The sequence below is a fragment of the Sipha flava genome, unplaced genomic scaffold (genome assembly GCF_003268045.1).
Source record: "Sipha flava isolate LNK unplaced genomic scaffold, YSA_version1 38_pilon_pilon, whole genome shotgun sequence".
NCBI lineage: Eukaryota > Metazoa > Arthropoda > Insecta > Hemiptera > Aphididae > Sipha > Sipha flava.
The window spans coordinates 2773492-2790122 of record NW_020273099.1 but is presented as its reverse complement, the minus strand read 5'-3'; the positions used below and the strand labels follow the sequence as shown (position 1 = coordinate 2790122).

At 32.8% G+C, this 16631-nt stretch overlaps 1 protein-coding gene across 2 annotated transcripts; it reads left to right on the top strand.

Annotated features, from left to right (window-relative positions):
- Positions 1-1687: 1687 nt before the first annotated feature.
- LOC112688436 lies at positions 1688-7734 on the top strand. Of its 2 annotated transcripts, none has more exons than XM_025561608.1 (3): positions 1688-1922; positions 3514-3648; positions 6996-7734. In XM_025561608.1, exons 1-3 carry the CDS (start codon positions 1796-1798, stop codon positions 7358-7360), a joined length of 627 nt encoding a protein of 208 aa, XP_025417393.1. In that variant the 5' UTR covers positions 1688-1795; the 3' UTR covers positions 7361-7734. The 2 variants fall into 2 exon arrangements, with proteins under 2 accessions (XP_025417393.1, XP_025417392.1); XM_025561607.1 differs by having other exon boundaries at positions 1691-1922; positions 3511-3648.
- The last annotated feature ends 8897 nt before the right edge of the window (positions 7735-16631 follow it).

Genomic DNA, 16631 nt, shown 5'->3' with positions numbered 1-16631 from the left:
CAAGGTAATAAATATCCAGCCAATATCGTAAATATTCGTAATATTAATAGGAAAAGTAGTTGATTGCTTAACATAAAATGATATCAACGTTTGTAAAAATTATATCTATTGACGAAAAATGCACAAATCTGACAACGGGCATTAAGTCTATAGTTCCTAGCTTATAGGAAATATCATAAATTTCTTGACAACGACGATGGTAAGAAAATATTACTGAACGTCTTCGTCGGTAACTTAAGTATAATAATACATACCAATACTTATTGTGCGATATTGATCATAATGGGTACACATAGTACAAATCATATTGATGCGATTGTACGATTTTTCTAAACATCAGATCGTAAACATATCAAGGAACTTTTTGTCAGCATTTTTGTACTTACAGGCACTTACACGATTACTGTACGTGCAGATAAACATATATTAGTCACGCGCCTGGAACTGCACACTACACCAATTTCGTTTCCGCCTCACATCCGTGTACAGTTGCTACGAAAATGTCCACGCGCATTTGTGTTGTTAATGAAACTAATATTTTGTAAGCTATGTTGCTGAACACGGACCCATCGAATTGGTTATTATCTTTATTGCACAATAACTTGTAAAAAGATAAATATTTCGTTAACCGTCCGTGAAATAAAAATAATTAATCATTTTATACTTTTATTTTGCATCGTTAACTATAATGAATTCTGTAGTACGTGTAGAAATGGTGGCATAAAATTGTTGGTTGTTTACATCCATACGCTTATTGTAGCTTTAAGATTTACGTTCATCGATCTCACTACGGTTTACCTGTCAGGAAAATAATACGACCCGTCGACTATTGGTATGTGCTGCACATACGTATACATTTCAATCGAATATTGTGTACTGCATTTTTTTCTTCTGTGCATCATATGAAAATTATGAAAATTGGATTTTGTTAATGAATCTCTTGATTACAAAGCAAATCTAAAGTAAAATAGGATTGTCAATGAAATAATAAAATTTTCAATTCTCACTGAAAACGGATTAAAAATTACTACTACATTAATCTGTTGACTTTGTTGTTCAAACAAATCGAATTTTATTATAAATATTGGTAAATGACATAATAAATCTTCATACGTATCTTCTGTGCACATAATACATTTGCAGAACTTTTGTAAACTATACAGTTTATAAAATACGAGTATATGACTCTTGGTTTATTATAACTGTATTAAAGTGTACATATAATAGCCGAAGTGGAATGTTTTTTTTTCTTTTTTTTTTACAAGAATAATTATCGAATACTCTTGGTCGGTCATTTAAGAACAATACACGTGACACTGCGACTAAATAGAAAACGTCTATATATACAATTTAAACGTACACTACCAAAGCGGTAATCGATTCCCAAACACTTCTTCAGTCCAACCAACACATAAGTGGAGAGAAAAAAAAAATTAAAAATAAATTTTACCAAAACAAAACGTTGTAGTTAAAGATGACTGTTTTGACAAGTAAAGAAGTCGCTCACTATTGTTCTAGGAATAGGTGTACGTATATACACACACACAAACACACACGTATATATATATATATATATATATATATATATATATATATATGTAAATAACATATTATTCTTTGTATAGTCGATTGTTAACGCGCGGGTACACGTAAAACCAAATCACGAACGGTTCACACACTGGCTGACTTGACGTTTGGTAAGTATTATCAATAAAAGACGAGTGAACATCGCGTTCAGTCTTCTTCGGCACGTTACGGCCGGTGGAAATGTATTTCTGAACCGTACGCTACAGAAATGGATTTTAAGTCGATTTGCGTTGCTACCGTAGCAGTGGTTGCTATTTTTTCGACGGCGTTTGGCCACGATGCCGGCGAGGAAACCCGGCAATTCGACGACAAATGGGGCACGGCGATCAAAGAAGGTATATCATTTGAGTATGCTATAGCGTAAGCGGTGAATAATTGTGTTGTTCTATGCCGTCGTTGAACTAATACAAATCTACGCGCTGCGAGCTGGACACGCACCCTGACGGCTGTGCACTTCGAGGGGCTTACGGTTCGATAAACCATACTACGCGCCAACACGTTAGGTGGTGTATCGTAACGCACGTACAAAATCATTATGATTAATTTTTCTTCCCCCGAAAAACCGTGTCACTTTAAAATGCGTAAAACGTTCAAATGCACAACGGAACAATAATCGTTCCGTTGTACATTCGAACTAAAATGATTTTAGCTTATAACCGTACCACTGCGATGGCAATAATGTGTGCACGCGCGCGTAGGCGCGTATTATCGTTTATTCCGTCGTAACGGTCGCCGATCCATGTGCACTGCGCATCAGAACATATTACAATGGTGTACAACAGTAGAGTATTCGGAAATCAATATGGACGCGCGCGATGACTTGAATCCGTTGAACACTTGCGAGAGACATACTCAAATAATTTATTTCGCATCGCCGTCGTGTTAAAACATAATATTTACGTGACATTAAATTTACGTTAAATTCGTCCCCGTTCAACATTACAGTGAGATACGTTTTAAGACATCGAAAACTACTTGGTATCTAATATCTAAAATTTCGTTTAAGTGTATGTGCATCAATAAATAGTTATAATATTGTTTTTGTATTCAGTGATTGTACGTACAATTCAAACATTTTCAAGGTGTGTTTCCTTAACTTGAAACCGCCCGTCAAAGACTTAATGTTATATTAAGCACTTCATAAATTTAATGAAGAAAAGTATCAGCCTTTGACCTGACTATTGTTCATAATATCGAATATGTTTTTACAGAAACGAAATCTGAGTAAATGTCGACTGTAAAGCGAACCATCTGAAATTTCGGACTAACATTTAATTTAATAAAAAAAAAAAAAAAAAAACAAAAAAAACAAGGATAACGTATAACTCCGAGTTGTTTATTTGTTTGATGATATATTGCTCTTGTGTGTTAGTGTAGTTGCCTACTATGTTTATCTCGTTTTGTTAGTAATACTTTCTAAATAATTATTTTTACTATAAGTCGAGTGCTTTCTAGCGTTCAAAATACGAATTAAGCTGTGCAAGTAAGTTTATTTTATTAAAAAAAAAACTTTAAATTTAACAATTTAATTTTATCACAACGTAATAATATGACGTGATAATATGCAATAAAAATATTCGTAGAAAAAGTTTTGCTCATTAGATTATTATTTCCATATACGTAGTTAGTTTAATCGAAAACATGTAACTATTTTACTAATACACGATAGAACCAAAAATTTTTGTTCACAAAAAAAGTTATTTCGTGTAAAACTTAATATTAACGAAATATTAATTATAAAGCTAATAAATTTTATTAGTTAAGCAGTATAATATTGCTCGATATAACCTATACATAAATGTGACCAATGCACGCTGTGGTTAATTTTTGTGTATTTTTATTATTTGTAGTATCATAAATATTCTTTGGGTAAAATTTGGTATTTTATACATGAATTATATTAAAACGAACTTGATTTTTCAGAAGAGTTTGACGGCATGCCACTCCCTGAGACTTCGGAGTTACCGACTGCCACACAAGTTACACCTGCGATTGTAAAAATCGGAAATCGTTACGGTGTCCCACACCCACAGCACTTGGGAAAGAAAAAACATGGCTATGGTAATTATACTAATAACAAAAAAAATTTATTTTATTTTTAGATACAAAATAATATTTCACAAATATATGACGTTTAATATGTAGGTAATACGAATGAATATTTTTATTTTTTATTTTTTTTTCATTCAAACAAACCCTCAGCAGCAATGACCATTGTGTGGTATTAATACTAGTGAGAGAGAAGAAAAAAATAGGAAATCATAAAGAAGTTATTACTGAATTACATGTAGTTTGCTTATAGCTAATCGAGACTGGATAGTTTTGAATGAATTTTTTTGTATACAGTTTTCTTAAACAAATACCATACTATACTGTATCAATAAAATCATTGAACACTCAGTATTTACTTCTAAAAACATGTGCACAAGGCAAACTGAATATTACACGTCGATTGACTAACATTTAAATATTATAGCATGCCTTGGTTAACATCAGCAAGTTTTAAATGGAATAAATTTAAGCGATGAAATAAATTTCATAAATTTAATTAGTAAAATAAAACAGTTATGCTTCAGTACAGTATTATGAAAACGATTAAACATAACATTATACAGTCAAACACAGTAGAGTTGAAAGGGTTAAATAAAATCGCTAATATAACAATATATATATATATTATATAAATTTATTATAATTTTACAATTTTAACTATTATTATTGTTCGAAAATGTCTTACATTTCACTGTAAAAGTGAAATAAGTTTCTATGTTATACTGTCTGAAATAAAACCAGTAGGCAAACATTTCTCGTATGTCAGAGTTTGTATGGAAATAATATTTGAAGAAAATTCATGTAAAAAAGTAACAATAATTCGAATAAATAATAATTTCTAGTATTTTCCGACAAATGTTTGTTTTAATTGTTAAATACTTTATCACTCCAAACATTTTCTTGCTAATTGTATTCGTACCTATTATATCTCGTCACAAATAACTATCATGTATTATTAGCTTTACTCATATTTAAAGGATATATTCAAAATAATTGTACAGCTGTCTGATAACAGATGTTGAAAATTTCAGTCGGAACATTTAAATAAAGACATTAAATTTGAAGAACAGTAATCATGTTTTAGTATTTTCTTCAGTGAACTATATATTTTGCATTATACTTATCCTGGAATTGAGAGTAATAAATTATTACTTAAAATATAGATATATTATTACCAATAATATATCTACGTTTTAAAAAACATTTCAGACAGATAATCACGATATACTACATTGTATTATAAAGGATATTTACTATGCAAGTGTGTATGAATTTAATTGTTATTGGAGTTTATTTTGTACTACAAGACGAGAAAGATCTTCGAAATTCGTTGAATTTGTGATTAATGAAATTTATTAGTATTACAAGATAGATTAAAACTTTTCCTTTTCTTTTCGTATTATATTAATTTGTATAACTATCATACATTTTCAACAGTCCCATTAAACACAGAGTGATGATCATTGTGTATGTATGATAATTGGTCGAAACAAAAACGTTCGACGAAAGCAAATAAAGTTTGGTACCGAGAAACCAGCGTGTAGTTAGATCCCTGCACGAAAAGTAACTTTCCGAGACAAATAATTTGAATTTAATATATCAAATCCGGAAAACCAGATTCCATATAGTTTTGAGTTAGTTGGAAATATAAAGGCGATGGCTTGAAATCGATATGAAATTTCGGTGAGCGGGCCAACTTTATTATTTGATATTGGACGCCCGCACAACAGTTTGAACGAGTTAAACATAATGCAACGGGTACCACAGTGAAAAGTGTCCGAAATTCCGGGGCATATATTTTCTTTCGTACGAACACTGAACGGACACCGATATACAAACCGTGATAGAAGCGAAACTTATGATTCACATCAGGACGTGACTAGATTTTAAGGAGTTTAATTGCACTAAACACATTAAACGAGGTTCTTTATTCTTTGCAAATGTTTGCGATTTAACAGTTTATCGATGAAATGATAGGCGTGTGATAACTGAAGTACGTTATGAGGAACGGTATTTACTAAAACAGAAATTGATGGTGCGACGAGATCAATCAAACAGTTGTTAAATATTCGATCGACTTGCACTTCGTCGGTTTGATCGACCACGCTAACTTGTAACTATAGCTATTTTTTCCGCGCATTGTGTTCTCGGCGAATTTCCGCTCAAATTCGTATTGCTTGTATCGGTTTTCGCGATATTTTTTGTTCGCGATACACTCTCATTAGCTACGCATCTATCCTGCTCACGATCAACCGTTGACGGTGGACCGCAAAATCCCGAAACGATCGAAGCGACGCATGGTACGGACCGAGTAGAGGGTAGGTACGCCGCTAGTTAGAAACATTGTTAATCGTAAAAAAAAAAATAAATTAAAATATTTATACGATTTTTAACGTTATTTAATGAAAACAATGCACGACGACCGGGCTAGACTACGGTAAAAAATTGGTGGCGGCGATAAGCTGTTACGGTTTTCGGTCGCGAACGCGCGCAGGCCCGAAGGAGTTTCGTTCTGACGACAAGGGTGGGTTTTATCACTCACCAAAGGTGGAGCTAATGGAGGTTTAAGAAGTTAGTTAATTTTTTTTTTTAAATTTATTTTGCCTTAATTGATAACCATTACAGCAATACAATTAGATAAGTTAAATATAAAGATTATTACTAATTAGCTTAATATGATTATGTATAAATTAAATAAGAAAGCCAGAAAAATAGATGAAATGAATAGTGGAATGAATGATAGGAATAGTGTGAGAGTTAAGGAGAAGATTAGAGTCGGGAGTTATATAACCAAAGGAAGATAAGAATAAGAAAAGTTGTCTGCTAAGGAGAAAGGAAGGACAGTTAAATATAATGTGATTAAAATCACATATTGAATCGTCGTGAGTACTAAGTTGTTTTTGAAATCTTTATACAATTTTAAATTACAAAATATGTTTTTGAGCTTCTCATAAGTAAGTCATTTTTTTCACAATAGTGACAAATTTTAATTAGTTAGATTACTGGTATTAATTTTAATCTGAAACCATTTTAAAAATATAGGTATATATACCTATATACATATGATTAACTACAAAAATGTGCTATTTATTTATAAAAAAATATATAAAAATACCATATTCATCAATGACGATTGACGATGTTTTATAATAATTATTAATATATCAATGTATCATAATACTTGGCTTGGTAAAATAGTTATCTTAGTCCTAAGGGGTTGGGGTGCTAACTTCCCCTTATCCACCTCCTTAAACCAGCCCTCTGTCCGACGAAACATCTTATCGCGCATAGCGGACGTTCGCGGTCGTTGTGCAGCGATCGTCTTACAACGTGTGTGCGTTGGTTTCCGTTCGCAGGTAACAAGGACGACTACATGGACCACATGCTAGGCGCTTCGCTGATGTCGGGCGGCGCGCTGATATCGCTGGGCGCCCTTGCCCTGGTGGTGATGGCCAGCAAGGCGCTGCTGTTCGCGTTTGGCGCGATCGCGTTGACGGGGCTGAGCGCGGGCTGGATGGGCGGCCACGGCCCGGCCAAGGGCGGCGGCGGCGGTGCCGTGTACGAGGTGGTGGCCAAGCCTCAGGTCACGCACGGCCACAGCTACTCGTCCGAGGTGCACCACGAGCCGTACACGCCGCAGCTGTACCCGAACGATTACAGCGGATACGGTTACGGCGGAGGCGGCGCGGCCGGTTACGGCGGAACATACGCGTACCCGTGAGCACGCCGACCAGTGCGCGGCCGGCCGATACAGCCGGGTCTCGCGCAAAGTAGTTAATTAATAACGATAGTAATAATAATAATAATAACGACGCGATGTACATATTAGTTATATTAGTAGTTGTGTTAAGAACCGGGCGTAGTAGAGCGGTGTTGCAGTGCAGAAGAGCTGGCCACGTGCGGAGGTCTTATGGTGTTAAAACGAAAACCATATGGGAAAAGACCACTGACTGGAAACGAACCGAAAAACAAAGGTGAATGGACAAAGCGAAAAAGGATTTGGCGGAAATTCGGATACGAGACGGAGAAACAGTAGCACGGGATGGACCTCGTCGGCCTTCAAAAACAAAAAAAAAAAAAACCGAAGAAGAATAAGACAATACGTGTACCCCGATCCATATCTACATTACTACACATATCCTCAAGAGTATCGTTGAAAAGGGCTTTCGATCAATTCGCGAAAAAATACTCAAACCGTGTACAGTCGTGTATTGTATTCATCTCACACCCGAAGGTTAAGTGCGTTTTTACGTTGCTGTGTACGTCATTACGTTAGTTAATCATCGTTCCATTGGATCAGTCGAATTATTTTGTATAATTTATTTATCGACGTAATTTATCCGTTATTTTTTCGACGTTTGCTGTATAACTGTTCATGTGGATTTTGATGGTCGTTTGGATGATTACATTAAAGCGCATTGTAAATATGGAAATAAATTAAACTTAATTGTATTCATTTCGGGAACGAATCAGGACGAGCGTTACATTGAGAAGACCCATATATTTAAGCACAACAGTATTTTACTACAGCGGTAGTTATAATCAGTGGTAGCTTTTTTACTTAGAGTTATTAAATTAAGTGACATTGTAGAATACAATAATAATTTTAATTGATCATCTCGTATCAAAACATTTTTATAGTATTTTTAGTACATTTAGAAATTATATTCTGTATCCTGTGTGATATACTATAACTTTTATAACATTCGTTTGTATATTTAAGTAGCTTTTAAAAATATGTATACAGTTATTATTTATTTTATTTGTTTATTAGTAAATATAAGTATTTCTTATTTTTTATGAGTTTTAATTATAATAATAATAATACATATTAACAAGTTCTCATAAAGTAGAATATGGGGATCCATTATTTTATTTTGGAAATCACCCATTGATTGAAAAAAATGTGATTTTAAGTATGACGTTTCTCATTCACCCGCTTTCGAATTGGCCATTGTCTACTACCTCATCGTTCCTTTAAACTCTCTCTTAACTCATTTTTATGCACCCTACACCACGTAGAAATAGTCTGTGATTCAATCATATAATTTCCCGTTGTCCCTCTCTTTATCCTAGTAGAAATCTCCTTTTTTCATTCTTTATCCACCCTAGGTTATCTTTATCCCGATTCAAATCTTATTCTTAACTTTCGCTCTACCCATATCATCAACTCCATCATTAATTTTATCATTTCCACCGGCTTCTTAATTTAATCAATATAAACGTATTTTTTTTAAATTATCGTGTACACCACACAATAAATTACTGGTACTTAATTGTATTGCTGTAATCATTACAGCTATTGTCGGGGACATTACAGTGTAATGTCTCAGACAATAGCAAATAAAAAAAATATATATATATTACGTTTTGTAAATAATTTTTAAAACGATACTGCTGCAGTATTACGTTTGATTGTAATGGATTTGTTCTTTAAAAAATAATAATAAAACATTTGTGGACATAGAGTATTCGTGTCGTGCCCTCCGCTCATCAATTCGAACCACTTCGGCCACTAGTTACAACACGTATTTTCTACTCATAGATAGTTTCGCGTACACTATTTCACTGTGACACTTGATACTATATCATCACTATTCTAATACATTTAGTTTTATCATCACTATTGTTCTGTCGTACACCTGTACGCTTTTTGACAATGCGATAAAATATTTTCACTCATATATGCGCGATTTCGCCGCTGTCTCGATTGTGTACCACGTAAAATTCTATTACCCATTATTATTATTATTATTATTATTATTATTTTATATTTCCGTGAAACACACGCACAATATTTTCATCTACAGCTTGTGTGTCTCCCGCAGCCATGCCTAAACACGATACACGAATACGTGTACACTATGTACAGGGTGTCGCGGAAGACTCAAAATGAATAACAGTACTTCCAGTGTAGGTAAAAATAAGCGAATTCTGTTTTTTTAACACGGTTCAAATCGATTACAATCGTTTTAGTACCATTTTCTTATGACGTTCATTTTTTCAGGAAATATAAACCTTTCGACGTGAATAACTCTTAAAAAATAGTATTATTATTTCAAATAATTTATCCGTTGATAGTTCAGCGTTGAACGTAAGAAAAATCGAAAGTCGTTTTTCTATTTTTTTTTTTTTTTTTTTACAGAAATATTTATATATCTAATCGTTTTGAAAAATCGATAAACCTTCTATAATCTTTACGAGTACATGATTTAAAACCTTATTGATATTTTTGCATTTTTACTCGAACACAATGTGTTCGGAACTATCGTGGTAAACCCTCACGGGACACTTTGTGCACATCATCGTGGTATTCAACGGTGTTTATATACAGGTAGTACTACAAGTCTTGTTCGTCGGATCGCAAACAGTCGCGAGCGCGTTTTCGGATTTCCGTCCCTTCTTATTCCGGTGGCGAAAACAACGTGCGTGGTAAACACCCGGACCAATATCGTCAAGTCGAACGTCGCGTGCACAGGTGCCGATAACGGTTTTATCCTGTACCCGGTAAGCGCGGACGGTCTTCCGAACGTCAGTCAAAGCTATACACATGTGCCGCCGCGATGTGTTGTACACAATGCAACGGACGTTCGTTTCACAATGGCTTGTTGGCTACGTTTCGGTGCTTAGGAAAAAGGAAAAAAATGAAATAATAATAGAGAAACAGTGAATCGGACGAGAAAACGCCGGTCGCGATTCTCGCCGTGTACTCGGAAACCGGTGTTGGCCACGAGACCCCGCGGAGGACCGCACCGCGATACAATAGTAATATGTGCGCCCGTAGAACGTCACGTCCGGACAACGTCAACAATACATGTTTTCGACGGGTAGAAGATTTGCGGTAGCAGTGAGCCGAAAAAAATTTTTAAAAAAAATATGTTTTTATTTTTTTACATATATATTTTTAGTGCGAATCACGATTTCAACTGGTTCGCTTTATCGCGACGATCACGTTTTTTTTTGAAAATAATTATCTACGGAATTACGAATTTTCTGCGCGCTAATCGCTTCGAACATCCAATGTTGTTACGACGAAATAAAATTTCCTATACGAATCATTTATTTGTACTCCGTTTTATTAAAATTATTATTGTTTATTTTATGTCAAATACTTATTTGTGTATAACATTACATTTTATCGATAAAATAAGGTATTTCTGTGTACACACAAACATTTTTAAAAAAAATTAAATTTCTTCCAATATCGATGATGCTTAACTGCGATCTCAATAATGGGTGACGTTACATTGTGGGTGTATAATATCTACTATAACGGTTCTAACTATTTTCCTATTCGAAATTGTTCTATAATTTATGGCGGCCCAGAAAATCGAAGAGTCATTCATACGCTTAACTTATCACTATTATATTGTATAAATAAATATATTTGTTTATGTGTGTGTGCTTATTATATTTATTTATTATTGTAACCATTGGCATTCCGTAGCCAGTATTGACATTTTTTGAGTTAATTCTGGTAGAACATTTCAATTTCACGCTGTACGCTAAAAAGTCTGTTCAATGAAACGTTCATAGAAAACACCAAATATGTATCATTATTTGGTCATTTCAATAATGTAATTTTTATTAATAAAATATCGAACATAATAAAAGCACCGGTTGATTTTATAAATCTGAGTTAAATTTAAACTAGAAATAAAGATTAAATTGTGTTTACTGAACCCGACAGTATATTTATGAGTTGAATTAATTTTTTTTTTTTATGTTCATAAAATTGCTTTTATGTTTTGATTGTTTGAATAAATGTGTATCAAGTGAATTAAATGTTTTATTGTCATGAATATATAAATTATTATAACTAATTTTAATTAAATAGAAAAATAGAAAATTGGTATTTTCCTGAATAGCAAAATATATAATATGTATCGTTCATAATTTTAGGTAAGTATATAATTACTTGTCACTATGTATACTTTCTTTAAATATATTATATACGTTTGAATTATGATTATAGTTAATAGGTTGGTTGTTGCTGATATCCCATAATAATCGTATAATACTTTTCGATGCGGTTTAAACAAATAATTGTAGAAACGTGACAAGCAACATATACAATACTGCATACTCTTATTATATTGATTTGCACAAAAATATTTTACTGTTTGATTTTGAAAATAACATAGGTATACTCAATTAGTAATTGAGACTGTCAGATTTCTCAAACCATTGTCAAAGAAGACACAGCAGTCCGAATAGGCACGTTTTCTAATTGGAAAATAGTCATACACGGGATTATAAATCCGTCTGTATACTCTATAAGTCTACATGTATCACACACACGCGTGCGCGTGCGTATAACATCATACATGTGCACTCAAATTAACAGTCAATAAAAGTGAAAATACGAAAATCATCAAATCTTACACTTCCATTTTCTAAATAAGTATTTTGCATATTTTACACGTAGGTAAATCAAGTTTAATATAATCTGTTTGTAGTTTAATTTTTCACTATTTTAAGTATGTAAAAATTAAATCAGACCTATTTTCATGCAATATAAAAACTCAAAATGTTAGAAAAAATATTTCAAGTAATGTTATCGAAAATTTTAAAAAAATTTATCATTTTGCAATACAGCAATGAAAACCGCATTTGAAATGTGGTATTATTTTTATTTTTTTTGTTATTTAATTATATTGAAATTAAAATTGTGAATAATAATCAGTCATAAATCATAGCATACGAAATTCTCTACAATTAAATCGCACTAAATTGCATATTGTATTATTATCAGTTGATAATTCATTAAAATTATATGTGATGATATTTGATACATGAAAATTGAATTATTGATTATTTAGTTATAAATCTCTATTGGATAGTCAACATTTTATTTTTTTTTTTTGTTTCGCTGTTATAATTATTCCAAAGTTTCTATAATATATGTACTACATTTAATGCTTTTCGAGAGCAATTACTAATTAAAAATCATCAATAGTTCTGTTTTATTATTATAATATTGTATAATATATTACATGAATATCGTTTTTACTCTTCACGGTAGTTCCAAATCGTACCTATATAATTGAAAAAATATTATTTCTTACGATGTTTTTAGTTTCTTAATTTCTGACTGTAAAACATAGACCGTAAATCACGCTGGTGGCACAGAAAAAGAAAGATATTATTATGTTTACGTTCTAGATAGTAGAACCACGTTCTATCTACTCGCTTTTTGCGTTCAAGTACGGTCCAAGAGACTTCATTATAAGACAACATAATAGGTTATTTGACTGTAATTGTATTAATATACATATATAAACAAAATTAAGAACTAGATTCGACGCTAAGATAACCATCAGAAAGGCCTATTTGGATGTTTCTGCGGTTCATTATAATTTATAATACCAAGATTATGATTTTAATCGCTGTAACAATGACACGTGCATATTTACCCGGAATTTCGGAGTGTACGTAGGCATATGAAAATTGGAATATGCCGCCAGACCATACCCAGACATAATTTATTGTACGCTATAAGTTACATTGATGTAGAGACTCTGTGTGGAGTATTTGTCAGTCGAAATAAAGATGCACCAAAAGTTGAAGTTTGGCTAACGAGAAACGTTGTCATTACGAGTTTTTCTTCGGCGACATCGTTACGATAGCCACGTATAATCCATAACACTTGTGCAGCTAACCTGTGGATTAATGTACGGCGTTTTTTCGTTCAAGTAGTTGAGCGTGTGTAAATAGTGAAGTAAGTTTGTGTTATACAGTGGTAAAAAACTGTATTATACAAGGTAATATACACATGGTATAAAATTATTTTATACAGACAGTATAAAAAATAATGAAAACGCTATTTTTAGTTATTTTTAGTAACTCAACTATTAATTTTTTAGTTGTACTTATAGAATGGATCTCCAATAAAGTACAGCATTATTATAAATATTAAAAATATACAGTATTATTGCAATCGTGTTAATTTAGAATTCAGGTGTTAAAAATGACTAAAATAAATTTATTGTACTATTATAATATTCAAATATTGTAAATATATACGTACAATGAGATAGTATATAACTATAAAAGTATAAAGTATAGTTTTCTCTTTATTTCTATTTAAAAAATATGTATTTCTATGTATAAAATACATACGTATGTTACCTATACCATAATTGCAAATCGATAGCATGACTATTATTAATTGACTAAATATTAATTTGGTGAATAATTATTGTATTATGTGTTTTTTTAATTTTTTCTAACTTTTTAGCCATTTTTTTTCAATTATTCCATTTTAAAATAATTTGTATTTCATAATTAACAATGAGGTGATAACCTTTGTTAAATTCTTTATAATTTAAGGTACTGCAAGGTTCTATACGATATAATACGGTATTATACAAAAAATAAATAAAATACCGTATTTTAACATCTCTGTGTAAACAATTAGGGTAAAAATATACTAAAAGGTAGGCGGAAAGAAATTATAAAAAAAAAAAAGTTTCAATTTGTTCGATCAGCTTTATAATATTTTATTTAGCTCTTTGTGTTCAGATACCACCCTTCGAAATGCATACACATTTATCCATTAATAAAATAATAATTTATTTTATAAAAATTTGCGGTACGATTAATGGAGTAAAATGTTATGTAAGTAAATAACATTTAAATAAATGTTAAAGATAAAAATTTAAACCTTTGAATCGCGTGTACGTTTTATTAGGTTTTCGTTGGTATCGATGTACATTCACTTAACAAGCGCTTTCAAAAGTAAGTTACGAAGCCATTACAATTTCGATTAAATATGTAAAAACGCAATCGAAAAATAATACGAAGATTAGAAAACCATCGTTTATATTTCAAAAACGTCCACGCGTTTTAAATCATTATCAAGTATTAAGCCTGTTAAATGTAATATTAATACACATAGGCACCTTAATCTACGGGTGATTATGTGCACCATTGGTGTTTTCGCACAGTTCGATCTCCGACAATGACATCAATCATTTGTACGCCTCTTTTCGTAAATCTCATTAGCGGTGCGAGATTTGTTTTCAAAACATATTCTCTTTCCCATCGTAGGTTTATACGTGTAATATTATCCAAAATAATACTGGCTCCAAAACCGTACATAATTAAAATATTATATTTTTACCAAAAGACAACCGAGCGTACGCGCGTGCACGCCGTGATGGTTGGTACAAAGCGAAGTAAAATTAAGTTTTTCTATGTCATTCGCGTTCATTTACCATTCATCAACTGCAATTATACTAAGCCTTTGAATAGTCCGCTCGCTACGTTGCCTCCACGCAAGATCTATGTGTCCGGTGGAATGACCATTGTGATGGTGGCATTGTGCTCGCAAATCGCTCCAAGGTAGCGCGTAAAATTCACCATTTAGTAGGCCGGGAGTGTGCGCGCGTCCGATTGAATTACAATAGTCTTTTGTGCGAATTAATATCATTATTGCAATCATCATCTGTTGCACATTAGAAACACGAACAGATCGAAATAATAGCAATAATAATAATAATAATAATAAAAGGTATGCTGCGCAGCTGACCACGACAATTGCCGCGACGAGTTTTTATCGGAGTGTACGCATGAAAACCACCGTCCAGATTTAAATATGCTGCAAAATACATCAATACGAAACTAAAAAAAGCGAAAAAAACAATAAAAAAAAATAATAAAGCAGAGACGATAAACGGATAATGTACGTGGGAATGATGTACTGGTATAAAAATGTATTGACACATTCATTATGCGATTTTTACTCACGTTCAATCGCGTTTTTAAGGTAATGAGGGTTTTTAATTTTTTTTTTTGTTTTGTTTTATGTAACTTGACCACCTTAATATCGGGACGATTATTTCTAAGAGTTCCATTGTTAACAGGGATATAATGTCAGTTGATGGGAGAAATAACTTAATCATGCCGATTTAAAGCAACACAGGTTATTGATAATCAATAGCGTGTTCGACTGCTGTGTTAGCCAGGTCGGAGGGTTTGTAGATAAATAAAGAAAGAAAAGCGTTACACAAACGTTACACAAATGACAAATACATGGCGCAGCAATAGACTTGATGGTGCCGGCGAAAAATATCTATGGAAAACGCTGTAGACCTGCAGATGGGCGGGAACGCTTTTCAATTCTAAACTTTTGGACCCTATCTAAACATATCGTGTAGATTTATTTAAAAAATTATAATGTACAAATGATTAAATAAACATCTCTTTAATTTTAATTTTTCTTTCTTTAATGTAAATTTTTGTACATCAGTAGCAATCGATATGTTATCCTCGAATCTCGTAAATTGTCCACGAATACCTCCACTTATTTATGATTTGTACTTTTGCTGTCGACTGTATCTGTTATGCTACATAATAAATGTTTGCACGAACATTTCAAAAATTTAGTTTTATATATCTATAAATATTTATTTCCTTCCGATATTCACGTCTATCAAAACAAAGGAACACCCTTAGTGATAGACGGTGCAGTATAACGTTAAAATACCGACATAACGTGTATAATTTTCAAAACCCCTAAATAAATATTCGTTATTATTATCATTATCTTCTCTACTGTGAAAAATGCGAAACATCTTTTATTTCTTACCGAATATTTTCGAACGAATAACATTTGATTTGATTTAAACACGGAGTCCTTACTCTTGGACTCGGATCGTAGGGCCCCGTTTACAACATTCCGGCGGTGGGAAGGGTGAGCCTGCACCCTCCGCGCGCACGACTACGTGCTAACACAGATCTAACACGTCCGTCGCGTACGTTTCCACACAACATATTATTTCCATTGTTGGCAGCCGGATGATAATACGACGACGAACGCGTACGGCGTACATTTTATAGAAACGTATTTATACGAACGAGAAATTATTCGTTTCATTATGTTACGCGCGCACGTTTTCCTAACCGTTTCGCAACGGCCGCGGGGGGATGGACCATCACCACCACCACCACCACCACCACCACCATCACCACCACCTCCGGCACCGCCT

Excerpts from the sequence above, each read along its gene's own strand:
- LOC112688436 (XM_025561607.1), top strand. The coding sequence starts at position 1,796 with ATGGATTTTAAGTCGATTTGCGTTGCTACCGTAGCAGTGGTTGCTATT. Across the intron at positions 1,923-3,510 it reads GGGCACGGCGATCAAAGAAG|AAGAGTTTGACGGCATGCCA; the intron begins GTATATCATTTG and ends TTGATTTTTCAG. Across the intron at positions 3,649-6,995 it reads AAAGAAAAAACATGGCTATG|GTAACAAGGACGACTACATG; the intron begins GTAATTATACTA and ends TTCCGTTCGCAG.